The 27,567-nt window shown below is 41.0% G+C and overlaps 3 protein-coding genes across 5 annotated transcripts; 1 reads left to right on the forward strand and 2 right to left on the reverse strand.

Annotated features, from left to right (window-relative positions):
• Nucleotides 1-1,193: 1,193 nt before the first annotated feature.
• fmodb (fibromodulin b) lies at nt 1,194-5,008 on the reverse strand. Of its 2 annotated transcripts, none has more exons than XM_047607051.1 (3): nt 3,938-5,008; nt 2,836-3,741; nt 1,194-2,019 (listed from the first exon to the last, which is right to left on the reverse strand). In XM_047607051.1, exons 1-3 carry the CDS (start codon nt 4,074-4,076, stop codon nt 1,868-1,870), a joined length of 1,197 nt encoding a protein of 398 aa, XP_047463007.1. In that variant the 5' UTR covers nt 4,077-5,008; the 3' UTR covers nt 1,194-1,867. The 2 variants fall into 2 exon arrangements, with proteins under 2 accessions (XP_047463007.1, XP_047463014.1); XM_047607058.1 differs by having other exon boundaries at nt 3,851-3,982.
• Nucleotides 5,009-6,631: 1,623 nt separating this feature from the next.
• Nucleotides 6,632-14,729, reverse strand: LOC124998785 (MAP kinase-activated protein kinase 2-like). Its single transcript, XM_047573329.1, has 10 exons — nt 14,057-14,729; nt 11,595-11,734; nt 11,051-11,115; nt 9,775-9,854; nt 9,091-9,217; nt 8,593-8,668; nt 8,355-8,479; nt 7,817-7,902; nt 7,640-7,720; nt 6,632-7,523 (listed from the first exon to the last, which is right to left on the reverse strand). Exons 1-10 carry the CDS (start codon nt 14,291-14,293, stop codon nt 7,380-7,382), a joined length of 1,161 nt encoding a protein of 386 aa, XP_047429285.1. The 5' UTR covers nt 14,294-14,729; the 3' UTR covers nt 6,632-7,379.
• Nucleotides 14,730-16,827: 2,098 nt separating this feature from the next.
• Nucleotides 16,828-24,525, forward strand: eif2d (eukaryotic translation initiation factor 2D). 2 transcript variants are annotated; one of them, XM_047572348.1, is made up of 15 exons: nt 16,828-17,070; nt 18,418-18,608; nt 18,694-18,777; nt 18,873-18,963; nt 19,042-19,149; nt 19,502-19,785; nt 19,999-20,116; nt 20,197-20,242; nt 20,336-20,442; nt 20,549-20,704; nt 21,896-21,985; nt 22,365-22,460; nt 23,566-23,686; nt 24,080-24,254; nt 24,353-24,525. In XM_047572348.1, the coding sequence occupies exons 2-15, from the start codon at nt 18,518-18,520 to the stop codon at nt 24,421-24,423; spliced, it is 1,638 nt and encodes a 545-aa protein (XP_047428304.1). In that variant the 5' UTR covers nt 16,828-17,070; nt 18,418-18,517; the 3' UTR covers nt 24,424-24,525. The 2 variants fall into 2 exon arrangements, with proteins under 2 accessions (XP_047428304.1, XP_047428300.1); XM_047572344.1 differs by lacking the exon at nt 16,828-17,070 and adding an exon at nt 17,516-17,777.
• The last annotated feature ends 3,042 nt before the right edge of the window (nt 24,526-27,567 follow it).

Consider the following 27,567-nt stretch of genomic DNA (forward strand, 5'->3'; position numbering starts at 1 on the left):
GATCAATACGGCCAATTTTTGAGAGTTATGACCTCAGATTTGTAAATCCAATTTTATTGCAAAACACTTTCACAATGAACTTTGGACAACGTTCTGTTACGGGTCAAACACCCGGAGGTGTTGTTACTGGCAGTGAAGTGGAAAAGCAGTTCTGATAGATGCACACCAGCCGCTTCAAAGGAAATATATCCGCTGCACGGTGTGTGACGGGACCTGGTGGGCATAACATGCAGCCCAGTGCTGCAGCTCAGTCATGTGCTCGTGCAGCATTTATTCATTACTCAATTAAATTTTCAGTTCAGTTCTTTATTTCAGACTCCTTTGCATTTCGCTCCGTAGCGTAATTACAAAAAAAAACAGATTAGCATGGTGAGTGAGGCTCTGGTGTGTTTTAGTCTAGCGCTCTCTGATAACACATTGCCTAATGTCTGAGTTTGAGAAGGACTGAGCTGCTCCCCATAGAAAGAAAGAAAAAAAAGGGAAGAAAAGAGAGAAACATTTGCCTCGGAGAGGGCCGCATCGGTAAATCCTGTCAAAAGTTTCCCACATGTGATCTGCGTGTTGGCCTCCGTTTTTGAATATCCAGTAGAGGAAGCTCGGGAGGGAAAAGTCACAGCCCTACCCTCAGCCTCTCCAGAGCCATGTGCAAACTTCAATACATCACGATCTATCTATTTCACAGGCTACCGCTTATCGGTGTGCAAACCACTGTTGCACTGGCTCTAATCCATTCTTTATCCCAAGACATTGCTCCATTACAAAACAAGGAAAGTATTTCTCTAATTCAATTTAGTGCCTTTCTGCAGAGGATTAAAGGCAGCTGTGGAAGATGAAAAGGCAAGTTGTCTTCAACAATAAATATATGGGAACTGCCTACAACCAGTTAGAATTGTCAAAAGAGCTACCGCCCATTTTCTCTTTCCCAACCTTTTTTTTTTTTATTTAAACCTTCAAATTAGAGGAAACAGAACATGTTGTTGTTCCTAAAATATATCACTCTCATCAATTATGGGGACAAATAACTCCGGAAACTGTGTTTTTTTCCTCAAATGTAATAATGAGAACAAATTGGTGGATTCTTAGAAAAACAATTTGGATTACACAATGTGAAATGAGCTTCTTCTTTCGGACACGCAGCACGGCAGACGCTAAGCCTGGAATTCTTAAAAAGCGACAGCGTAGACTGCGGAGGCAACGATTTCAAAATGTTTATTTGATAAGAGTCCATGCAGACGTAGCTTTAAATAAGGACGAAGCCGTCTGGAAATTAGTCGTGGGCAAAAACACTTCACGTCATGCAACTTTAAATGCAGGTGAATGTAGAACGAAAACAACACAAACTAGCAAAATCAAACTATAAATACACTGATGAATGTCCATCCTCGGTAATACATTAACAAGCAAAAATTATTAAAATTACTATTTGCTGCTTGCAACTTGCTGTTCTATCACCTTGAGCCACATGGTGGAAGCAAAGATCCAAACTGAATCTTGCATCAGTGATTGGCGGTTTAACACAGACAATATTAGCCACGACACAACCCTAAACCACTGCCATCGGCTATAGTATTTTGCCAGAACACTGGAACTAATGTAAGTTTGCTAAAAGGACATCCATGATCTGATTATTCCTTACCACGCTTTGCCATCCATATACCGATCTGAATACGTGATTATACAACTGTGGCATTTCCCACTGACGAATACTGGAACTGTTGAGCCCCCGGAAGTCTAATAGTAGATCTCATAACACTCATGACAATCCAAGCCATGTGTTAATGTTGAGGGCAGTGATAAATACAAGGAAAACTAGTCACACGTGACAAAAAGATGAGGACACGTCAGGTGAGGAGGGGACAACAAGTTTTTACACATCAATAAAGGCAACGCGCCGCAAACAGTAGGCGGCTTCAGCAGGAATGTCTTTGGCGCTGATCTTATTGGCATCCAGACGCAGCATTCTCAGCTTGGAGAAGTTTGTCATGTCGATCGTGCTGCAGAAACTGCCCAGGGAGAACTCTGAAAGAGGAGAGAGGCATAAGAAAAGAAGTCCCACACTTTTATCTCACACTTTCGTTTGATTGGAGATTTTGGGGGGTTGAAAAAAGATTGTTGATTTCCATTGAGATGCTTCATAAAGTGCACATGGTTAATAAGAAAGTGTTCAAGGACATTTCAGAAACTAAATATCCTGTCTTAGCTGCCATCTTGTGGTTGGAATTTTAACTCTGCTGCGAGATCAAATCCCACCCTGAAGGTGTGTTCTTCTTTTACGTCAGTGTTCGGCGTGTTCGTGCTCTAATGGGCGTTAAGTTTTAAGACGTTGATAGAACAAATATAACTAGCTGCAAGAACAATGTAGCTATAAATCATATGGGTGGACAATAACAAGAAACATCACACAATCAACTGGATTGGATTAAATCAATGGCGGACAGACATGTTGAACTCACGAAAGTCCAAAAATCTAAGGAGAACATGTGTCAGGAAACTCCTTTAACAAACTGTATTTGTTCCTTCATTGTTCAAAAGATGTATTAACTGAACTCATTTTGATTGGGGGGATGGAAAGTACAGTTTAAAGGATCTATATTTGTGCCATTAAAGATTTGTATGTGAGGTCATAACTGAGTGAGTTGTATAAACTCTCTTTAGGACAGTCTGGAACACACAGGCTTTACGCTTTGACCATAAGTACTGAACTCACTATTTTATTGTTTAAAAATGAAAACAAAAAAATTACATTACCCTTCCCTATTTATTATAATATTTTTTTTGTGTGAGCCAAATTCCACAAAAATGTTAAGTAACATGAGTAAAGACAAGTGTTCATACCTTTGATCTTATTGGCCTGCAGGTAAAGGTTCTCCAGGTTCCTGCTGACAACAGGGATCCTCTCCAGTTTATTGAAGGACAGGTCAAGCTCGACCAGGGTGCTGATGTTGAAGACGCTGGACGGAAGTCCTTTATCAGTCAGCTTGTTATGAGCCAACCGCACAAACTGCAGTTTGGGATGCATGGTGAGGAAGCCTGCTTGCACACTCTCGATGTTGTTAAACTCCAGGTAGAGCTGCTGAAGTCTTTCAGGGAGGTTTTCAGGGATTTTCTTCAGCTTGTTTTTCCTCATATCCAGCATGGCCAGAGACTTCATCCCCTTGAACACACCTCCAACGTCCTCTATGGTATTTTCTTGGAGATGAAGAGTGGTGAGCTCTGACATCCCCTCAAATGAGTTGGCGGGGAGTTTCGAGATCTTGTTGTGATTAAGTCGCAAGTCCGTGATAGATTTGGGCAAGTTGGGAGGCACTCGGGTGAGCTCATTGTGATCCAAGAAGAGCCGGTCCAGGTTCTTTAACTTGCTGAAGACATTCTTGCCGATCTTGTCTGAGCTGAGCTGGTTGTGAAACAAAACAACCCACACCAAGTTAGTGGCATTGTCAAACACCCCATCCTGGATGCCTGTGATCTGGTTCCGCTGCAGGTAGACGTACTTGATGTGTGAGGGGACGTAGGGAACGTGCTGAAGGTCGCGGCTGTGGCAGTACATAGCCGTGGGGTAGGCTGAGGGGCAGTCACACTCCAGGGGACAGTCCACGTCCTGATCCTGCCAGCCGGCGTGCTGCCGCCGTCCTCGTAGTTGGGACAGCCACTGGAACTGGTTGTGACGCTGACCGATGCCTAAATCCACAATTCCCAGCACGAGGAGGAGCACCAGTGTCTGCATGATCACTGTTGGAAAAACTGAGAAAAAGATTGGTCAAGATGATGTTATTTAAAAATGATATGAAATTTTGTCCAATCCCTTATTAGATGACCAGAAACTGATGAAAGCTGAGGAAATGCAACTGACACTGAATGATGCTGGCGTAGCAATTCAAGGCAAATCACACTCTCCCTGCTCCACTTTCCAAATGTACCGTAGGTGTAGTATACCTACCGGTTGGTTGATCAGAGATGATGCCTCCTCCTTCGCTCACGTTCCCTGTGCCGTTCTCAGACTGAATGAAAAAACTTGTTGGTATAGAATAAATACCCCCCTTCTCTCTGCAGCTGTAGCCCCAGCCACCCACTCTCATTAGAGCACATACATTTTTGGGCTTGCATGTAAAACCTACACTACGGCATACGTATCACCTCCAGCCATGTCAATATCAATCCCATCTGTGAGCCGGTATGGACATCTGCTTTTTAACAACCTTGTTTTCCCCCACTGTGTCATGCCTTATCATTAGCACAGCCACTTCAAGACCGGCTTGCTGTTTATTGTTGTGGTATGGTGGTTATGGGGAGGGGAAGGGGCTTATGCTATAGAAAATTTAACGAACCAGGCCAGACACTGTAATTAGCGCTTTTATTTGGGGGAATAAACAAGGCAACTTATTCAAAATCTTAATTATAAATTATTATTTACAGTACACTTCGACAAAGTATATAGCAAAGCCTGTTATTTCTCTGCTCTCATTCCTCCTTGAGCATTTTTTCGTTCTTTCTGTGCCTGCTTCAAGTACTACTTTTGTCAATTACAGTCTTCAGGCAGGGGAGAAAGTTAACATATGTTTGCGCTGGCGCCTGCAGACAGAACAGCCCCATTATCATCCCGCAGATAGTTTTCAGAAAAAGGCCCAGCCATTCATGTCCTCCTCTGAAGTGGAAAAATTGGATGCAGAGTCTCAGGGATTACACCCCGCTACTCCCCCGATCTGGGAAGTCGAAGTCGACGCGCTTTGTTCTGCAAGTAACAGACCTTAATTGCCACACAATTGCATCCCATGTGAGCTGTGAGAGAACCTCACTAAACACAGGTGGGACTCTCTTGCAGTAAGGACGTGGTGGACATTTAGTTGCAGCACAGACAAACCGCATATTTAATGTCTTTAAAGTGATGTTATATCATGTTACGTCCAGCTACGGTATTTCTGCTATTCTCTTGTTAATCTGCTGTTGATACTAATTATAAATTAAAATGCTTCCACACAAACACGCTCAGAAAATAAAATGGTCCTAGCAAAACTCTGATGTTGTTTGTATCATTCAGTCACCATTACAAAATATCCAGCTCACCATGACCCCCTTTATATAACAGAAATCAGTATATTTGTATTTGGCAGGCAGCTCAGTTTTTTCTACTCGTCATGCTGCACGAAGAGCATTTAAATTAAAACAGGGTGCAAAAACTGGAGACCTTATCTTGTAATTAGGGGATTCATCCAAAACATTCCATGGGCATTGTTGATTCATGTACACAACTTAATTATGTGACAGCACACAATAACACTGAGCAGGCCTTTGATGTCACAAGCTGTACCATGAAGTAAACCCGAAACTATTTTATTATCATGAATGGATTTCACTCCTACTACAAGTGGGAGATGTTGTAATGAGAACAATATGCTAACTTAAAACAGATCTGCACATTTTCTGGATGAGGATCCTTCGACGGACGACAGGCACGCAAACGCATTCAGTCGACTGCATCCGCATCTGTTAGTCACACCATCATGGATTCCTGACGAGACATTTAAAACATTCATGTGCCCCGGATCACAACGTGCTCTTGTCGCTTCCTGTCGTGACAAGACTGATGAAAATAGTTGTGAGTGCGGTGATGCTAATGTATGAGAGCGCAGTCTCATTTCTGACAGTTTGGAGATGAGCCTTTAGCTAAAGTAAGTTTTAAGTAAGTCTTTGTTTTTTTTTTAAATTCTAGTTTTATAGGAACGCAAAACTTGAAAAACAAATAAAGAATCAACAAATCAAGTTGTAATATTAGACTATTATTACACATTTATTACAGATTATTATAGGTCTATGTAATTGTTGGTTCATAATAATGTATGTGACGACAGAATATAAAGTCCACAAAACAGCTGATCAGCAAGGTGTAAGTGTAATATTCTTTCTTTCTTAGCCTCACACATATTATACACATCCAGTATTTCTATAAGTGGGATTAATGTTAACATAGTCAAATGTTTGTCTCTTTACAGCTTGTAAATTTAGTCTTTATTTTCACAAAGTAACACGGACTTCCACCCTCGAACCATTTCTCATGCGCAGATGTGGCCTTTTAAAGTTTTAGTTATATCCCTTTAATTTTGTGTTTAGTCAGCGACTCTCTGTCCACGTATGATGGAGGTATTCAGGTAGGTAGGTAGGTAGGTAGGTAGGTAGGTAGGTAGGTAGGTAGGTAGATAGATAGATAGATAGATAGATAGATAGATAGATAGATAGATAGATAGATAGATAGATAGATAGATAGATAGATAGATAGATAGATAACTTAGGCCTGCCAGTTCACTCCATTACTCGATGATGTTGAATCAGGTGTTTTCCTTCACTGCAGGCTGATGCTAAAAAAACAGAACCGATATGTGAAAGGAGACGACTCTGACAAAAGGAAGTTGTTCAAACCCCGCAGTTCATAATCTAAAGGGAGCACAGAGAATTCAAAACATCTGTCCGACTCTTTCTTTCTTTCACCCAGTCATTCATGTGGTTTCTATAAAGAAACTAATTGAATGTAAATATAAATATCATCTGACGTTATAACATAATAAGGCTCTTTATCTGCTAGAAACACTTTAGGTGCGACTCACTGAACGGGTCAAACAACACACAAAATCCACAGAGATCACCAACAAGACGTTTAATACAGAATAAAAGACATTGTCCACTGTAATCTTGACGCTGTTCTCGAGTTTTACTGCCACAAGCTTTTCCTTCCGTGTCGCTAGGAATTTGGAGAAAGAAGTGAGTTCACTAAGCAGTTATCACCCCTTTCGTATAGGCACAGCAAGCGCGATTATTGCGACACATGGCAAGAAAATGTTGCACAGCGAGCGCAGCGTGGTAAGAAACTTCCTACTTTGCGGGAAGGAGAAATTCTTCGGTTACTGGATCAGGAAACATAACAAAGTCTGCGGCTTCTGGTAATAATCACTCAATAGATAAATATGAACGATGCTGGAAAAAAAAAACCTCAAAGCCCCCTGAGGCAAAATATCTGTCTTGATGGATTTCAACACTGAGAGCGGGCTAGCGGACAGACACGCCGGGTCAATCTGTGACTTGACAAAAAAAACAGCTCACTAAAAATGAATTATGTACATCAAAAATAATGAAAACCTTTATACTTAGAACACACACTAGACGTTTGTTTCTCTGTAAATGCACATTTACTATAATGGCTGAAGTTCACGTAAAGATTTGTAAAATAAATTGTAACGAAAGGACATAAAAGCAGCTGCAGACATGATGTAGCCACATGATGAAGCCCACTTTCCCTGGAGTGCTGAAGGGCTCCTCTTTAACTGGATTTTATGAATGTGGTTGTGCATGTTATTGTATAAGTTGTAACTATACGTAACGTCTTCATTTCTCTAGCCTGGATGCTGCGCCAGGGCCATGTGTTTAGTTTTCTTCCTCCTCTTCAAGAGCAGAGGATTAGTGGAGTCTTCAATAGTTTTGATTTTTATGTGATCATAGTCCACTCTCATCGTTTGCAGGGCATTTGTCATTTCCTCCTGACGTAAACAGACAAACAAAAAACACTTATAAAACTCAATGAAAAACAGTTTCATTTTTGAAAACATTCGATTTCCTTCATTCAAAGCACATTGAAACTGTTCCCGTTACTTACCTTCACCTTCTCCCAGACGTCTTGCTCCTCGTGCAGCACGCGGCTGGTGTGAAGAGGCGTCAGCGGGACCTCCACCGACTGCTGCAGGGGACAGAGGACGAGGGCAAGCGTTCAGCCAGATCTCACCTTTTCAAACCGGTAGGTTGCTTGAACAAACTGAAACAGGGGGGCTCTTACATTAATCCATGGATGGTTTATGAACTCGCTGATGCTCATTCTCTGGGTGGGCTCGGTTTTCAGTAACTGACAGATCAGCTGTTTCGCTGCAATAGAAAACTTCATCGTTGAACCACAGAGCAGAGAACAGAAGTAATCCCATTTTTGGTCCAGTCCAATCAATCAAGTTGTAATATTAGACTATTATTACACATTTATTACAGATTATTATAATTGGTATTATTATAATTTGCATTAAAGGTATTATTCAGAGCAATGTATATTACGACATAATACAAAGTCCACTAAACAGCTGATTAGTAAGGTGTTTTTCTTTCTGATACTCCCACACATATCATACACATCCAGTATTTCTATAAGTGTCCTATGTTTTGGAAAACTAATAAAAAAAACTATGTCATAATAATAATTTATGGTCTGGTCTTGAGATTTCATTCATTCATTTCATTTTTGCGGTCTCGTCTTGAACCCACAGAAGAATACCACTGCTAGATTTTGAAAAACATCCATTTCAAATTTTAGTGTGGCTCCTTCTCACCTTCCTCAGACACATCAGACCACTCTGGGTTGGGGAACTCATACTGCCCATTACAGATCCGCCTTTTCATTCCGGGAGATATGGCCAAGCCGTGATGGGAGAAAAAAGGGGGATATCCACAGAGTCTGGACGGGGGGAGAGGGAGAAAAGTCAATCATGTTATCATGTAACACGTAACAATCTGATGACGGATCCTAACAACGGACAGGATCTTTCAGCAACATGAAATCTGACTTACAGTATGTACATAATGACACCCAGAGACCACATGTCACAGGATCTGTCGTACTTGTCTGGGCCGAGAACTTCTGGAGCTGTCACGGGAAGAAACATTGATTAAAAGCAAAAAGGGTCATTAAAGTAGCACATTTTTCACGTTCCAAACGGGATGTACCCTCTTGTAACCAAGTCAGTGCACTTCCCACGTGAAGAAAACTCCCCTCTAGACAAACACACTGGGGATGGCTAAAAATTTGTTATTGGCAGTGTTGAACTGCTGTGCCTTGTCAGAGATATTACTATGTTAATGTACGTTTCTTCAGAACTGAAATACATAATACAGCTGTGATCACACCACAGAGCCAGAGGATGTTTGTATTAGAAATATAAGACCAACCTGCAAGCACTTAACACTGTATCCGCTAATGCACTTCAACCTTGTGAGACAAAGCACTGAACAAAAAAAAAAACAGTTAAGCTAATTATTTTCATGAGCGCATATGTCCTGTGGTCTTACCTACATAATATGGTGTAAAACACGGAGTGGCCAAAGAGTTCAAAGTAGTGACTTCTTTAGCAAAACCAAAATCAGTCAGCTTGAGGAGGGCGTCTGTTCTTTTAGAGGTGTACAAAAGATTCTCTGGCTGAAAGAGAAAGAGGCACTAACCAACAAGCATCTGGAGAAAAGGATTCATATATCTGTCGAGCAGGTACGTATGAAGTACAATGATCCATTTTTCTAGTCTATTCTCAGCTGCTGAGGGCAAAAGAAAATATGGACAGACAAAAAAAACAGAAGCTTTTAAGGAAAAACTTCCAGTGTTGAACTCATGGAAACTATTTTTTAGGGGCGATCCAATCGGTCTACGTCCGCAGCCATTCACTGTTTGCTTACTCTGCATATGTGAACAATTTAATGTCCATTACATACAGATGCCTGGAGGACTTTATTTTCATAACTCTCTTATCTCTTGTTTTTTTTTTTCTTCCCTGACTGTATTACTTGGCCTGAAGCACTGGCATTGTCAGTAGAACCAAAGAATAAGGGCACAATAAGACTTTTACTTTTTAGTGATTGATAGTGATCTAATGTTTTTTTTCCACAACGTTTTCCACGGATGTAACATTTGCTGAAAAATTGGAGCTTTTCATTACATTGGTTGTTTTTTTTTCTCTCAAATACATAAGAAGAGGTGTTTACCTTGATGTCTCTGTGGGCTATGTTGATGGAATGCAAGAAAAGTATCGCCTCTCCTATACTTTTCATGATGTCCGAGGCCTCTGAGAAGTGAAAAGACATGGGTGTAACGGATTAGTACAGATATATACAGATGGGACAGTAAATTCAGCAGCCAATTTTCAGACGGGTATGCAGAATGTGTTTTCAACTACATTTTCCATGTACACGCCGTAGCCATTATGTGTTATTATATATAATTGGTTTACGTCATCTGGCGTACTATCAATCTGTTTTAAAGACTCCAGGGTGTAATGAAAGAAGGAGACGTCATAGTTCATTGTTCATACACAGTATAAAAATAGATGGCGGAACTGTTCCTCAAAAGTGAAGCCAAAGCAAGTAGAGCTCCCCCTGGTGACTGGCTGCAGTAAAGGTCATAAGATACACCTTCTCCATGTTAGTGGATGGGACTTGCACGTGTAGGACTCTATGTAGGACCTCATATAGGGTTTACGCCATTTTGTAGTGGTGTCTGAAACCTTGGTGATCGAATTCTCAATATTTCCCATAAAGTATTGCGAAAAGAGGTGGATATCCCACTATGCATTGCGTCTCTAGCGGTCCTGCCGTTAATGGCCATTAGTGAGACACATTTTGAAGTGCTGTTGCGAAAATATGGACCAAGGGAGCCACGGCAGTCTGACACGTAATGATACGATAGCAAACAATGATACGTGTAGCGTCTGTTGGGACTGAGCTCACTATATAGTGCAAACCTACATAGAGAGCAGGGGTAAGGGAGTGAGTTAACAATTTCTGACACGGGGTAAAATACACGTCAGATATTTTTTTAAGGGTGGTTTCTGTCATTTTAGAGAGGTAACATAACATCGTTATCATCAATATGATGGCTCAACTTAGACCGTATTGATCAGACTATGGCTCCAAAGTCACAATATGGCACTGGCCAATGCAAGGAAGCGGCGATGTTGTCCATATTTATATACAGTCGATGCTGCTGTTAGATGACCTAAGGCTAATGGGGTCAAAGCAAGATACTTCACTGTGGATGCTGAATTTTTTTTAAAAAATACTCAAACTGGAATAGTGAAAAAAGACCAACTACTGACTGACTTCTTCATCAAAGTACCATATGTTTGTGTGGCTGCACTGGAAGATCCCAAACAGTGCCGTGCCCTTGTACTAAATCCCTATGTCCACCAGTAATAGTAGTCAAATAAAAAATAAGAAATCTGAATTCCAACTGCAACTTTCTTAGGAATTAATACGTGTTTACCTCTTTCTGTAAAAGCGTGATTCCCTCTGTCTTGGATATGACTGAACAATTCACCTCCGTCCATGCTGAAAACAAAAATGCACAGAAATCTCAAAACCTCTATTAATCAGCGTCTACGACAGCTGGATAACCTTCCACATGTCTATTTAGTTGGCCGGAAAACTCAATCATGCCATCTCGTCGATAAACTCACAATCCGGTTTTGTAGCATATAATGCGACCGCAGATATTAGAGGTAGACGCCTGCATTATTATAATCCAGACAAAGCGCTCTCTCTCTCTGTCTGCTTTTTATTACTTTGTGCCCTGAAGTGTGGAAACTAGAGTACTCACCTCAGTTGGTGTGCATTATCAGGCTCCGTCAGCACACAGAGCAATCAATTTAAACCACAACTTCCACGACCAATTCAAAGATGGCCGATATCCAGGGAAGGAAATCAGTTTGACAACATGTGCTATCTTTTTTTTTTTTCTTAAGACCACATATTCCATATTGGCTATAACTGTGTTTCCATGCGTGTATCCAGAATGCAGAGCAACACACCACTCCATCACGATGAGGAGGCACTTCTTCCCCTGGTAGAGGTTCTCATACACATCTATGATGGGGACAATGTGGAGACAAGGTGACACCCTCCAGTGGAGCTCCACTTCCCTTCTGGCCTCTGGGCAGTCCTGGAGCATCTGAAACCCGCACATAGCAGAGGAATGAATGAAGAAGAAAGTACAACAGCAGCTCAGCATAGTTGTGGAAAGTCGCTGTGGATTCATACTCTGAATTTAGATAAGTTAAGTGCAATGGGTAGGCAATGAACAAAAATAAGGACACTTGAAATATTGTAATATTTCATGTAAAATAGTTTGGTCCCTTGCATTTTCCAGGTTTTGCTTCAGTTACAAAAAAGAATATAATTAGTTGACTTATGAAAAATATTTTTTTTGCAAAAATTTAAAACATTTGTTGGGAGAATTTCACCTCTGCCATACATTAAAGAGGTTTTAAATATGTTCTCATATTTTATAGACAAAACTAATTAACTGAAATTAGCTGCAACACTATTTGCTTGACGCTGGTCTGTTTTCCTTTATTTGTGTCATGCAGCATCTAAACAAATGTCCTTACCTCTCAGGTGAATAAGAAATCTTAATATTCAATTTATACACACATTTAATAGCCATATATTTGATTAGTCTGCTTAACTTATTTTGAAATATTTACAGCCACACAGCAAAAGATGCCTCTATGCATACCTTAAGTAATTGTGGTTGTAAAAGAACAACTGACTTGTAGAATAACTACATGCAGAAATGCAGCTGCATTGCTGCCCGGTTTAGTTTTTATGGCATAAATCTGTCACGGCATTAACGATGAGAACTTAACTGTGCCACTGTCAAATGGGATTTCCTTCACTTATATCGGGATCAGTCTATCTCACACACACTGTATATCATAATACGTTTTTGGGATGTGCTCTTTTCCCAAGAAAACATATGTCAAGACACTGCTTATTTATAGTCAAGCAGGGTTCAAGGGGGATATTACCTGTCAGTAACTCCCATTTCAGGAAGATCAAACAAGTCTCTAAGTGGGTATTAAGACATATGTTTCCACTGTTCAACTCAAAACACAATGTTAACGTTAGCTCCCTGTAAATTTGTCCAAATCTCTCTTTCTACTAAGAAATCATATGTGCCGTGTGCATTTCCAAACTATTAAATTCAGAAGAAAAATAACATGAAAGAAATGAATTGATCTGCGTGTTTCCCTAGTTTGTTTACCAGTTTAAAGCACCTTCACTAACTAACGAAAGTGAAGAGTGTGACACCCTGTCCTGCTGTCCCCATCCAGGATTTCATAATCCCCCAGTCATCTCTGGCCTCTCGTATGAGGCTACTTTTAGACACAGGCATGTTCCCCTCTCTCTTTCAGGCTGGCAACATTTGGATAGAACACGTCAACACTCCTCTTTCAAAACAGACCTGATCACACGAACGCCGAAAAGGCACGTTTCAAGAAGAAAACACATCTATAACTCACTCCTGAAATCAGCAGTGACCCCAGCTAGAACTCAGGCCTTGCTTAACTTTAAATGCTGCCTGTCACCATAAATGCACCACTCACTTCAGGTGCTCTGTGGTTGGGTACATGTCACACATGCCTTATGAGTGACTAATCGATCCCAAAGGAAACCAGTGAGGTAATACGTGCATTGAACTCTTCCTAATGGCTTAGGAAGGGGCATGCGATATCCTGGGGAGTGGAAAGATACAGCAGTGTATGAGAAACAGATTTTCTGAAATTATAGAAAGGATACAAAAGTCCGTCCTCAGAGCTCGACATGTCAACGTTGAGAACCAGACTTTCATCATGTTCACTGTGCACATATCAGGCTAAACAGATGCAGACTAAACTGTTGGGCCAACACAATCAACTTTAAAATCTGTCTCGAGGCTTCGTCTCTGCACCCTGGAAAAGGTCATCTGTCAGTGTCAGGTGCTGCCTTTACGTCACGCTCTGACAGATAGTAAGAAATCAACAACTGATCTAAACTAAACAAGTAGAGCTATATCTTTCAAACAATGCCCCAAAGAACTCTCACTATTTTATGGTCAAAAAGGTAAACGCCAACCTATACACTATAGCAGATAAAATGACTTACCATACTGTACAAGAAGTGCAGAAACTGGAGACTTAATAGCTATTGTGAGAACCATCTGTTTCCATCAATTTTCTTCCACACTGAAACTGATATACTGTCTCTTCTAAAAATCACTTTTACTGGACTTTAATATAATTTACTTTAATATAAACTACTACAGACACTAGGTGTTTAGTTATTCATACAAACAAATATAAAGTGGGACAGCTGCATTATTTTATTTCTTTTTTTAAAAAAAAAAACTTTTAAAGTTTTAAACAATTCAACGTCATAGTTACTCATCAGTCTTTCTGACTGTTCTTTACAGCAGCTAGTAACAAGTAGTCATTGCGGTGGACATGTTTACCTTCAGTGCATACTTTTCTCCACTCTCTCTGTGGAATATTTCCAGCACTCTGCCATTTATCCCCATGCCGAGCACCTGACTCGTTACACTGTAATCGTCTGTTATGACATTCCTTTTGATTTGAAGAGGCTTGTTTGGAGGTTTAACGAAAAGCTGTGGGAAACCAGCAGAGTTCAGATTAGACTGCTGCTGCTGCTGCTGCTGGGTCGGGAAAGCCGGCGGGTGCTGATTCGACATGCTTACTACCGGCAACAAATGAGAGATAAGTGTCCAGTGTTGTCGGGGGACGTCTTCTCGCTGCAAGTGGTTTCTCAAACTATCTTTGCAAGTTAGCTCATGTTGTCCTTGAGTGGCATTAGCGCCGTCACCGCTAGCCAGGATACAAGCCGCAGCTCTCAGTCAGTCAGGCGGCCCGACAAGAAGCGGCCGTGTGACCGTCCACTGTCAACAGGCGGCCAGGTAGTTGGACAACTTGGCCCAGAGTCCAGACCGTGTTATGCCACGTAATAATTACAGGATTGTCATTCAGTGGATAAACAAATAGCAAAACTTGAAATTTTGATGAAATGGTGGGCATTAGAGCTGCACCTCTCTCCGGTGGTCCCACAGAGGCGTAACCTACGGGAGACGGGTGGGGATGGCAGAGGGGTCGCCACCACTGCCACCCTTAATCCCCCTGAGTTCTTATTGGTTGAATACCACGGAAGAGGCGGGGCTTTCTATCAGCCCTCTCTGAGTGTCAGTCAGTTTGGGCTCACAGAATTTGTTTATACTTCAATGAGGCATACAATTATGACCACCCTCCTAATATTGTGTAGGTCTCCCTTTTGCCTCCAGAATAGTTGTGACTCATCAGAGGATGGACATGGATGGACTTCTGAGGGGGTCCGGTGGTGTCTGGCAACAGAATGTAATTAGTGGGGGCATTTGGGTCCTGGGGGTAGGGGGTGAGGGGCCTCTGTGCATCCGGCTTGTTTGCTTGTTCCAGTACATCCCACAGATACAGATACTGAATTTGTAGGCCAGGTCAACACCTTGTGCTGTTTTTCATGTTTTTGTGTGTGTCTCTATCAGGCTGCATCCTGCTGGGGATGGCTGCCGCAATAAATTTTAGTACCATTGCTATGGGGTCAAGTTGCCCGTTCTGGTGTAGGTGGGTGGTACATGTCTAAGTAACACAAATGCCAGGTCCAGAAGTTTCCCTGTAGAACACTTAATTGTCACAAGATGGTCAATGTTATTTACTTCTCATGTCAGTGGTTTTAATGCTGTGGCTGATCGGTGTACTTCTGCATTGGATCCATGCTAGCCTCATATATCCAGACTCCAAATCTTATCACAGTTTGAGTCTGGTAACACATCATTACGATTTCATTATGGGGCAGGTTTTAACAAAAATAAAAAATATATATCTCTGCACGTATGGGAATAGTCCTAAAACCAATCAGAGTAACAATTAAGTGATGTATGCTTCTTGACAAATACCTAGTCACAGCAGACACAATAGACAGTAGGCATGTAGTTGTAAACTAAATCAACTTAATAGCACTCAGATGACACACATGACAATGCGGCTGTTACTCTTCTGTTTATCACTGCATAAAGCAGACCCAAATGTTTTGATTTGCCCCACAGATCATCAGCAGGCATAATAAATTCTGCTTCCAGGCTACATCTACACAGAGTCAGCTCTTGAAAGCATGCGTGCTTGTGAGCGGGTGTGTCTAGATTGCAGCTACTCGTCTTGGAATTGGAGCTAATGAATGCCACAGTTTCTTTTCGTATGCTGTTTGATTAAGTACTGTACATGAGCTTCATGTACAGTACATAGAGTACACAGAACCCGCAGCAATAGCACAAGACATGACCTGAACACAGTTGACAGTATGAAACATGGATTTAAACCCATGGGTCAGGTCTCAGATGGACAGTATGTAATGCAGGAACACTAGACTCCACTTCTGCTCAGCTTTTTTCAAAAGTACTACTAATTGTTGTATTTGACAGGGGATTGTAAAAATATTAGCCTTTCAACTTTTCTTACATTCCTGCGAGTGGGCTGACCTAAGCTCGACGTCCACTAGAAAAATCTAGAAAATCTCTAGAAAAAGAGAGCAGCTTCAGGCCACATCACCTGCTGGTTAAAAGTTGAAGGACCTACTTATGCATGTACTGGGTCTGTTCTCCGGATGCAGAAAATATACCCATTTCTACACACAGGAACTTTCTCTGGTAAAACTGAAAGAAACAGGCGAACCAATTCCCCTGGTGAACTAGCCACCATTGGTTGGGAGAAGATCCACAAGCCAATCTCAGACAGACAAACGGAAATCCAACATGATCCTGAAGAAAATCAAGAACTTCCGTTTTGTGCAACATACAGAGTGCACAGTGTAGTAATGTGAGACAAGTCATATTACACTAATATTTAGTTGGCAAGATCTTCTCATACCAAGGATCAAAGTTGATGAAAGTCATTTTTTTTCCTGGAGTGCTGATGTACTGGAAAATTTGTACAGTAGTTCCTCCAGATGCTCTGGCACCCACAATTCTCTAATGTGTATCAGTGCAGAGATGATATAAGAGGTCACATTACAAAGTCATTAGCAGAACCACTGGCGTTGTTTCTAGATGACTAAATCTCACTAAATACTTTTGTCTTGCTCATTTACTTACCAACTCATTTACAAACTGCTCTGGGCAATGTGCTGTGCCTACAGACTTGAGTTTCTTGTGGCCCTAATAAGTACTCAGGTCCTGCATACATCTGCATACTGATAGCTTTGCAATGCAAACTGTCTAACTGCCATTTTGAAAAATAAGATATATTACATTACCCATTTTGAATTATTTCCTCAGATGAGTGAAACTGCACCCCTGATGTGCCCTGATCAAAGATTTACATCAAAGGAAAAGATACTCAAAGTAGCTACACCCCCACTTTCTGATAAGTTTGCAGTCTTCTCTTCCTGGGCTAAAGAGCTCAGTCACAGACGTAGTGGGAGATGAGACAGGTGGGTAATGTACTGATTCTGCACTGCTGCATTAACACCATGGATCAAAGCCATCAAGTGCTTGGAAGTAAAGAGAAAAGAAGAGAAGGGGGGGGAATGCATTACTGAAGTTGGCCCAGGACCTTAAAGAGTCTAGAACTGCCTCTGAGAGGGACACATAGCCAGTTAGCTGGTTTGTTTGATTAAATAATCAAACTTCAAACTTTATTTATTTATATAGCACTTTTCATGCTAAAAGCAACCCAAAGTGCTTTACATTAAACAAATAAATAAATAATAATAATCACTTGGTAATTATTCTGGATTTTGATGTTGACTCAGATTACTTTTCATTCTGGAGGACTTGTTAAAGAACCACAACAAAACAATACATTTAAATCGTGTTTTTCATTTTTTCATGCGGAACTAATATTCTGTCTCTATGCCGCGGTTCAGTTTCATGGGGGCAAAAATACGCGACGGACCATTTTATCCAGTGAGGGAAGGACAGCTAATTCGTGTTCAACAACATTATAAACGTCTCAGGCTACATGTCTGGCGCAGATTAGTTGTATTAAGTGACATTTTGTTGATGTATTGAAGACAGACACATTATCTCAGACGTGGTTATGTTGAATTCACCGCAGTAACGTCAGTTTATTATCTGAGAGGATGTTTACTAAACCGTTTCGTGTCAAATCCAACACCGCAATCAAGGGATCCGACAGGTGACTCACTGCTGTTGACACCATAGCACCGATTTTTACTTAATTTATTCGCTTCTGTGGTTATTTATTTATTTACTTTTTTTCAAATCCGCATATGAATGAATGAATGGAAGCTATATTAACAGAAACCGGTGTAAACATGTCAAAAAGCTGTCCAAATATTAGACCCCATCTAATGCTGCTGGAGCAAGTCAACACTAGTAGTAGTTCTTCTGTTCATATAGCTTCAAGATAGCAACTGGAAAGTTCAGTCAATCTTAAACCAGGTTCATCATAATGACATATTTTTGTTTATGCTGTAATTAAGTACTTTTCTTGTTATTTCAGTCCGACTATTTGTTATTTAGCTGAATGGCAACTGGTTATTGTTTGCTGTGCCTGCTTGACTAATGTCAACTGGAATGGCAGCAACCTTTAATAAAGAATAAAAAAAAAGAATATCTGAAATCTGAAATGTTTAGATACACCATGGCCTGGATAACTGAGATTGCTGGTAAAATGATCCTGTTTTAGAATTCCACAAATCTAAGTAAATAAAATCTTAAATAAATTTTAAAGTGCACTTAGGTGGGCAGTTAAGATGACTGAACGTTTTCTACACAGTGTGTAATTAGTGTGTTGTTTATGTCATTGTCTCTAGGAGAAAGCTCAAAGCTGACATAGCTGCAGCCTTCCCCTCACTGTCTGCTGATGAGCTGTCGGAGCTGGTCCCCAACAAAGAGGAAATAAACGTGGTGAAGATGTACGCGCACAAGGGAGATGCTGTGACAGCTTACGTTCTTCACAAAAATCCATTGTTCTTTGAAGTTGAGAAACGCATTTATCCTACAGGTAATACACCAGCAGTGAAGCTACAGCGAATTGACCCAGTGTCAGAGTTGCTCTTAAGTAATTTGTGCATTGTCATGTTTCTCAGTGTATGTGCTTTGGCGTTACCCTGCTCTCTTACCGACATTCAGGACATGGTCTCCTGTGCTTCAAAAGCTGATAGGAGGGGCTGGTATGTTTCTTTTTTTAATCAATCAGTCCTGTGCAGATTCATTGGTCTATTTAAATTGAAATCACACGTTTAATGTCTTTCTCCGCTCTGCGAAGATCTCATGTTGCCAGGTGTGGTGGTGCCTCCATGTGGCCTTCCCGATGTGAAACAAGGGGATTGCTGTGCTGTTACCGTAGTGAACAATAGGTGTGTTATCATAAAAGATATGGAAAGACTTCTGACACATTCTTCAGATACTTAAATGTGACACTTGGTTGTTTGTAGCGCTCCTGTTGCAGTCGGCACAGCTGCAGTGTCCACTGCAGAGATGCACGGTTTGGGTATGAAAGGGAGAGGAGTGTGTGTTCTCCACACGTACATGGACTATCTCTGGTTAGTAAATCTATGTTACTGGATTCTTTTTGGCAAGTTGTGAAAAGGATGATTATTTGCAACAAGTTAGATTAAAAGATCTGAATTTGTTTTACATATATGTAGCTGCAGCTTTTTTACCTTTGAAACCAGGCTAGCTATGCCCCCCAGTTCCAGTACCCGTGCTAAGCTAAACTGACAATTACATGGCTATAGTCATATATTTACCAGGTAGATGTAAAAGTGGTGTTTTTGTTTGTTGTTGTTCATTAGTTGTGGTCTTCACAACTGCTCTGAAAGGAGTCAGTATTCAAACTCAGCCATACAGTCAAGTTAATCATGTTCTTGTTTTGTCTTTTCACATCCTTTTTAGGGCGTTTGGAGATAAGTCGAGCCCTCCTTCTTTACCCGAAGCAGAAGGTGAAGGACAAGGGCTGAATGAAGAGGAATGTGAGGTCAGCGAGAAAGAAGAGGAGGAGGAGGAGGAGGAGGGGGTTGAGATGTGTGCGGAGGAGCAACAGAGTCCTAGTGAAACAGTCACAGATCAAGCCCGTTCTGCTATTGGAGAGCTGAGTCTAGCTGAGCAGGAGGAGGAGAAGGGTGACAAGGGTAATGAGAAAGAGGAGGAGAACCAGGATGACCAGAAAACGCCACAAGGTATCAGATTTAGTCACGTCTCTTGTCATATTTGTCTACATGTGTAACCACTATCCCAAAACGATTTAGGCACTCACTAATAAATAGATGGCGGGCAGGCTTGAGCGTGACCGTATGGTAGGGATTTATTGATTCAAATGGACGTTTTATGATGTGATCAAATGGGATGGGAGAAAAGGAAGTGACCCACATTATTTCTGTGTGGTTTCACAGAAATAATGGACGCTCTGCTGTTGCAGTGCTTTCTGCACGCTCTGAAGTGTAAGGTGAAGAAGTCAGAGCTCCCTCTGCTGACCAGCACATTTCTCCGCAACCACATGTTCTCATGCTGGTAAAGTATATTAATCGTTTTGGAAGGACTGAGAGGGAACTGAGTGTAGCACTAAAAGGGGGTTTTATTGTGTTTTTCAGCCCAAGTGGAATGCAACTTGATATTAAGAAATCCAGCTATAAAAAGGTATATGTGTTTTAAAAACTAAACATCTTGCCCATATCAATAGAAAATATATAACTATATTCCTCTGTGTGCGTGTTTTGTTTTCCTAAACAGCTGTCCAAGTTTCTGCAGACCATGCAGCAGCAGCATAATCTTGTGCGAGTGAAAGAACTCACCAAAGGTGTTGAGAGCATTGTGGAGGTGGACTGGAAAAATCCAACGTGAGTGTCTGAATTTAAAGAAAGTCTTGGTTGGGACTGAAACTCTAAACCCGGCCGTGTTCTGACTGACCAAGCTTGTGCTTTTCATTCGTCTTAAACGTTATAGATTGCGATCCTTCAGAGCTCCAGAAGAATCGGACGTCGAAGCAGCACCGTTGCAAGATAGAGGAGAAGGAGAAATTCCATTCCATCCTCCAGAAATCACAACCTTGTACTCTGTGTCTGCTCGGCTCCAGCCTCTTTTTCTGGATGCAAACAAAAGGTGTGTGTGTATGTGTGTGCTTTTGTGTTTTCCTAACCCTGCCTCATCAATCAGACTCAATCATGGTTCACGCAGCAGGGGAACATAGCAAGGACAGTTGGATCCTGTATTTATTTAAAGGAGACACTGAATACCCGGCAGCGCGAAGGGAGAGCTGCACTATAACCAACCTCAACCTCTGACCTCATTGTGAAGAGCTAGAACAATATTCCCATAACACAAGTCAAACAGTTCGGAAACTATAACCGTGTCTGAAATTGCAGCTTTTTCTCTGATGGACTGCTGCACATATAACTGACAATTTCCTCCATATTGGCAGGAAATGAGATTTCCTACCCTTCAGACATTTCGACAGCTTTGCACCCTCGTCATGTCCGGGTGTTTATGACACCAGTTAATTTTGAGTTGTGAGCGTAGAAGATGATATAGATGATACTGTTGACATCAGTCGCATTGACTCTGTTTCTTTCTAATGTCCTAGTAAGCCATGACAGAGCGTTAGCACACACAGTACTTAGAGGTTCCTGTTATGACATCAGACTTCTGTGTGGGGGGGGGGGACTTGTGTTGAGAATCTTGGGAACAAGTAGAATATAAATTTAAAAGTGGCATCATACAGTGCCAAGACAAGTTTTCCTTTATATATATATATTATATGAAAGAGTAGATTTACGAATTCTAAATTGGAGTTAGACATGTTTGTGAAAAACTTACACCAGGCATGTTATTATTCTGCGAAGCAGCGTTTGTTTAAATATCATAAAAATGTCATATTCGAGGTTTGAGCCATTTTACATGTATTTTCTGGTTTGGAACAAGTCTTGTATGTTTGGCTTGTCTAGGGAGCTGCAGTGCAAACTGGCTCAGGTTTTAAATTCCATGGTATGTGGCATTCGTTCATGCTACTTTATAAACACTCAGGGGCCAGTTTATTAGCCACATCTTACCGGTATCGCAGTCAAATTTAATGTATCCTACCTCCATGAAAGGAAACTACGAACTACACCACTCAAACATCCTGCAGTTGATTCTACACATTTCTAAGTCCGTGCCAGTAACAATGAACATTATTATTTTTATGAAGGTGTGAGTTTATTCCCAAGTTTAAAATAATGATCATAAATGATGGAATGGAAATATTTCCAACATGTTACCTTCATCATTTTCTTACGTGTACACTGTCCTCTACAGGAAAGGAGCAACAATGCATCCTGCTGAAGTAAGAAGTATTGTCACAGAATATGTCAAGAAGAATGAACTAGTGGATGAAAATAATAAGAAGTAAGATCCTTTCATGATGTTGCGTAGACCAAATTGCTCATGTTACTTGTGACAGATGACGCGTTTTTGCCCTTTTTCTTGTTTGTTCTGATACTATGTAATGTATTCACGTGCCAGCAGACTTAAAGGATGAAAAACTTCTAAAAGTTTTCCAGCTGCGTGCAGTCATTATAGGTCAGCTTTAATGCCAGCTAAACCAATATAGAGCTGACACTTGGCCGTATAATGTCATTATAACAATGTAAAAGGTTTAAATGTGACTCATTCTGGCGATTAGGCAAATGAAATAAACCCTGTGATTTAGACGGTTTGGGCTAATGAGGCAGCACAGCATGTCTCCTGTTATTGACAACGTCAGTGCTTTTCTTCCCTTCACCAGTTATGTGACCATTAACCCGACTCTGTGTGACTGCCTACTGGAGAAATCTGAGTACCAGGAGGTAGAGTCTCTCAAGTGGGATGACCTCTTTAGCAGGTAAAAACTGAGTTATTTGTTTTTCTTACGGGACCAACATATCCGTCATACCCTCGCCATGTGTGAAGATTATTATAACTTATTATTATAACTAAGATGTATAGTTATGCATTAAGGCGATACACTGCAAGTACAAATAAACTATGGATTACAGAGGTCCCACATGGATACCTCTAGGTAATTGCCTGTTTGGCCAGTCGAGGTTAAAGGGAGGTCTTTTTCTTCTCAGTATTTTCCACAGTTGATCGAGTGCCTGGCCAAAAAAAAAAAAAATCTGACACTTTAATATTTCGTTGGACGCCATTAGCTTTGATTACAGCAGTATTGGCTGTGGCATTGTTTCAATAAGAAGCTTCTGTATTGTCACAAGGTTTATTTCCATTCAGAGTTGCATTCATGTTTTACCAAGATCTTGTATTGATAATGGGAGAGTCTTTCTCCAGCACATCCCAAAGATTCTCAATGGGGTTCAGGTCTGGACTCTGTGGTGGCCAATGCATGTGTGAAAATGATGTCTCCGCGAACCACTCTTTTACTATTTGAGCCCAATGAATCTTGGTATTGTCATCTTGGAATATGCCCGTACCATCAGGGAAAAAACAATCCACTGATGGAACGACCTGTTCATTCAGTATATTCAGGTAGTCAGCTGACCTCATTCTTTGGTCGTAATATTGCTGAAGCTAGACCTGAGAAACTGCAGTAACCCCAGATCATAGCACTGCCCCCACAGGCTTGTACAGTAGACTCTAGGCATGATTTGGCATCAGTTCATCTGCCTATTCTCTTACTCTGATGCCCCATCCGTCCAGTTTTTAATAATGTGTTGGATAGTTCAGTTGGGGTTGAGCAACTTGTTGCCATTCGAAAGATAATGACCCATCCAGTAATTGTCCAATAGGAGGCTTGTACCTGTTTGTTTTTGTCCAGGCTGTGTATTTTACAAAGCATTTGTTTTTTGTGCATTTCCTCAGCATTTTGATTAAAAGGGATTTGATGATGCAATAATAAGTAATTCATTATTTGTATTTTGTAAAAAAGGAACCAAAGGCATTTACAGTAGAAATCTGTACATAACTTCCATCTCAATTGTCGTTTTTTACAGGACACTGTCAAGAATGCAGGAGTGTTATCAAGTTGTGTTCCCTGGACAAGCGCCCATAATAAAAAAGGGTCATATTGACCCCATAGACATTACGGTGGCTTCTCGTGGCTCCAATAAGAAGGTGGGACATTCTTCTACAATTCTTAAGTGCTCAGTGTGTGTAACAAATTTCAGGGGACTGACAAAAACTAATGATTCATCCACTGGGATCCACAAATGGCCATACAAAATTTAGACAGATGGCCAACATTGCCATCCCTGGAGTCCTGTCTCTTCATGACTAAAAGAATTGGAGTGGGGTATTTCATAGTTGAAGGTTACACGTGGCAGTTCTCTCCATTTGTACAAGCTGTGTAATGGAGACATTGTTTACATGTGATGTCAGACTTAACATGTGATCTTTGACATTTCTGTAGTTCAGTTCCTTGTCTGACATTAGGCTAAAATCCACTTATGTGTCAGCCTGGCTTATTTAGGATTTCAAATCTTAATTGATTCCATGTTTTACTTGTAGGTAACTCTAATAAAGAACCTGGAAGTGTATGGTTTGGATCCCACAGTCGTGGCCACTGCTTTACAGCGCAGAGTCCAGGCCAGCTCTGTCTTACAGCCTATTCCAGGAGCCAAAGACAGAGTCCTTGTCCAGATCCAAGGCAACCAGATTCATCAAGTCAGCAATTTGCTTCTCGGTATACAACTTAATAATGACACTTAAACATTTTCTCAATAGTTGATTTGTGGTACTTTTGCACAACTGAAGTCATGTTGTCTTTTGTTCATATTTCAGAACGTTACCAAATTCCTCGTAAGTACATCCAAGGACTAGACAAACCTCCAAAAGCTGGGAAGAAGAAGTAACATTTCGATCTGCTATACCGACTGTTCATTGTATGTATAAAACTGAAAACGGTTGACCATTCATGTAATAAAATGGAATCACTGTCTTATTCTGAAAGTCAATGAATGTTGTTATTACTTGTCTTTGTCATTCTGCATTAGCTCCCAGAGGTGTAGTAGTCAGTTACAGAGCTGAACCAGACCCGTACTTTGTAGCTGCAAGGTAATTAGTTTCGAGAAGCACAAGAGGAAACATTTCCCTAGCTGCTTCTACAAAAAAGTAGAAGAAATCAGATTGAAACAAAATGACATACATCTAACTGTTAACGTTATGTTTACATGTAAACACACATACGTGTACATACCGGTATGTATAAATATCCCCCTTTCGCCTCTTGTGCATGGGCCTTGTTTCCTAACCCTAACCCTTGTTTCCTCCTCCAAGCTCAGGTCCTCTACCAGAGGCCTAGGAGCTTGAGGGGTCTGTGCAGTATCTTAGCTTTTCCCAGTGTTGCACTCTTCTGGACGGAGATTTCAGATTTTGTTTGCTGGAATCATCTGGAAGTCCCACAGGATCTTTGCTCGCCAATTCTCCGCTACCTTTGGAAGTGTCTTCCATCTTGACCTTGGGACTTGCAGTCCATACTCATGCACAGATGTTCCTGTACACGAGTCCAGCAAATTGGTTGTTGTGTTCCACGTATGCCTTGCCTGCTAACATCTTACACCCTGCTGTTATCAGCTGTTTTTTGTCAGGGCATCTTTGCACAGCCTGGACCTTGGGTCAGTCCTGGTTCTGATCTTGTATTTTACAGCCTGTTTCTCTGCTTTCAGTCCATATTTGACAGCCACTAGTAGGATTTCTGGCCACTTCTGGCTACACACTCTGCAGAGGTTTGTGCTCCCCTGATGGTTCCTGCTCTTTCGTCTCTTTTTCCTCTGCTTCCTGTTCTGGTTCCTCCCACCGTTTCTGGATGGTGCCTTGTACAACTACAAGGTGCTGCGTTTGTGATGAAATCTGCTGTACATTATGAGGAGCTCCCTTGTCTTTATATCAGTTACCTGTTCTTCCTCCTTTGGGTAGCTTATTGTGCCAGCAGGGTATCTGATGGTCATCAGATGTGAGGAGCAAAAGTAGGTGTCGATGGATCTTGTTCTTCCCACTCAGCTGACTTCTCAGGACATGCCTTACTTTGTGTAGTTTTTGGCTATAGCTGCATTCCTCGTGGTCTCTTCATGGTTTCATTTTGCTTGCAGGATTCCAAGGCGCTTGTAGTAGTCAGCATCTGGAAGGGACAATCCCGTCTGTCCAGACAACCTTTCCTCATCTTGTTACCATCGACCATGCTTGTTCAGGTTATTTAAGGCCTTTTGTCATGCCATCTTAGACAGGTGATGGTGGACAGATATTTAAAAAATTGCAGAAGATAAATAATGTGCCAAATGTTGGGCAGCAGACTTTAAACCGGGGCCTTTGTGGTCTGTGCTTTAACTGGTCATTTCGTGGGGACGTTTGCACATGGAAGCTGCTATGTAAAGCCACAGTGGTAGCGTATGACGGAGAGGGATCAATAAAAGAAGAGGATCTGAACAACGACACCACAGCAGTTGCGATTAGTATTAGGACTAGTGTTGCCCCTCATGCTCTTCTTAAATCAGCCACTTTCAGGTTGTTAGTTATTGCTGTTCAGTTGTTGCATACTTGAAAGTCCAAATAAATGAGTGCACAAATCAGGTCATATGGTTTTTCTTTGTGTGTAACACTGGTGTTACAATTGTACTTGTGGTTCACAGCATGAAAACACCAGACATCAGAGTTTGGTTAAAGAAAAAAGGTTTATTTTAAGTAAATAACACAAGACAACCAGACGTGTGATAAATACAATGAAATCAGTGCACTGCTATTTTGTCAGTGTTCCTTAGTATTCGCTTTCTTCTTTGGTGAAGGCACCACAACAAAGGAATTTTTAGACTTCCTTCCAGCTCCTCACCAGAATTACCATAAACCTTGGCTTAATTTGATTTTGGTTGTTTTTGAACTAAAATTTAGCCAAGGCTGTGTGCAATTACACAGCATAAGTTATGTTGGAATAAGGCCTCTGCGGTGGCCAATCTCACGAGCCATCTCCAAATATGCCTTTTGAGTCATCATCATATTTGTAGTTTTTCTTTTGCTTTTTGAGCACGCTGTATTGGTAAAAGCTGAAATTTGTGCCAGTCCATTGAAGGCGATCCAGATTTATTCATTTATGCCCAAGGGTGTAAATTCCGCTGGAGATACAGGGCCAGGTCTGTCATTTATGCTAAATGCTTTTAGTAGTAGCCTACTCCCAACTGGGTTTTCATTTTTGCCAAAAGTGAATATAGTAAGGATGCCAGTGGAATGTTGACCGTCAGAAAGTCATTACATTGACAAATTGGTCTTGTTGAGAAAAGCTACTTTTAGTTTTGGTTTTTGTAGCAAATACTGTCTGTGGATTTCCTTTCCGTAGTAGGCCTACTACACAGCCCTCAACTCTCTCAGTGGTTTAGCTGCCAGGAATTAACTAACTTGGAGACATCATTTGCCGCTACTTGTTTTTTCCCCATAGCTATTCCTTTTTCTTTATTTTTTTCAGATGGCAAAAAAAATAAAACTCCTTCTCATTGCCAATAGTCGACTTACCATATTTACATACACTGTATACCAACATGTAATCAAAGCTGTAATGTCAAAAATGTTAAATCCTAACAAATATTATGTTCATTCACCTTCGTAAGTTCTGCATCATGTACAATATCCATGGACTTGTCTCAGTAGAAGCACAGGTGTATTAATGATGGCTTAGTTACATTAAGTATCCCACTAAGTCAATGCAGTGAATCAGAATACACTACATTAATGCGGCTATAATTAAGATGTCAGTGCTTTCCCTACTGACGATATAAAATGTGTGAATAAGGACCTTTGTCCAAAGAACCAAATGTCAGGACATTTTGCGGATTCACCAGGGGAATAACATCTCGGTAATTCATATGAGCTACGGTATCAGACTCATGACTGGAAAAATGAGCGGAAAAGCTTGTTATTGCTCAGATTCACCGATGACTAGTGTTAGGGCCAGTAGCTGTTCTGCCTGTCAAAAGCCCCTTTAACATTTTCGTCCAGGTTTTTGACCCGGGTGG

The sequence above is a fragment of the Mugil cephalus genome, chromosome 1 (assembly GCF_022458985.1).
Source record: "Mugil cephalus isolate CIBA_MC_2020 chromosome 1, CIBA_Mcephalus_1.1, whole genome shotgun sequence".
In the NCBI taxonomy this organism is placed as follows: Eukaryota; Metazoa; Chordata; class Actinopteri; order Mugiliformes; family Mugilidae; genus Mugil; species Mugil cephalus.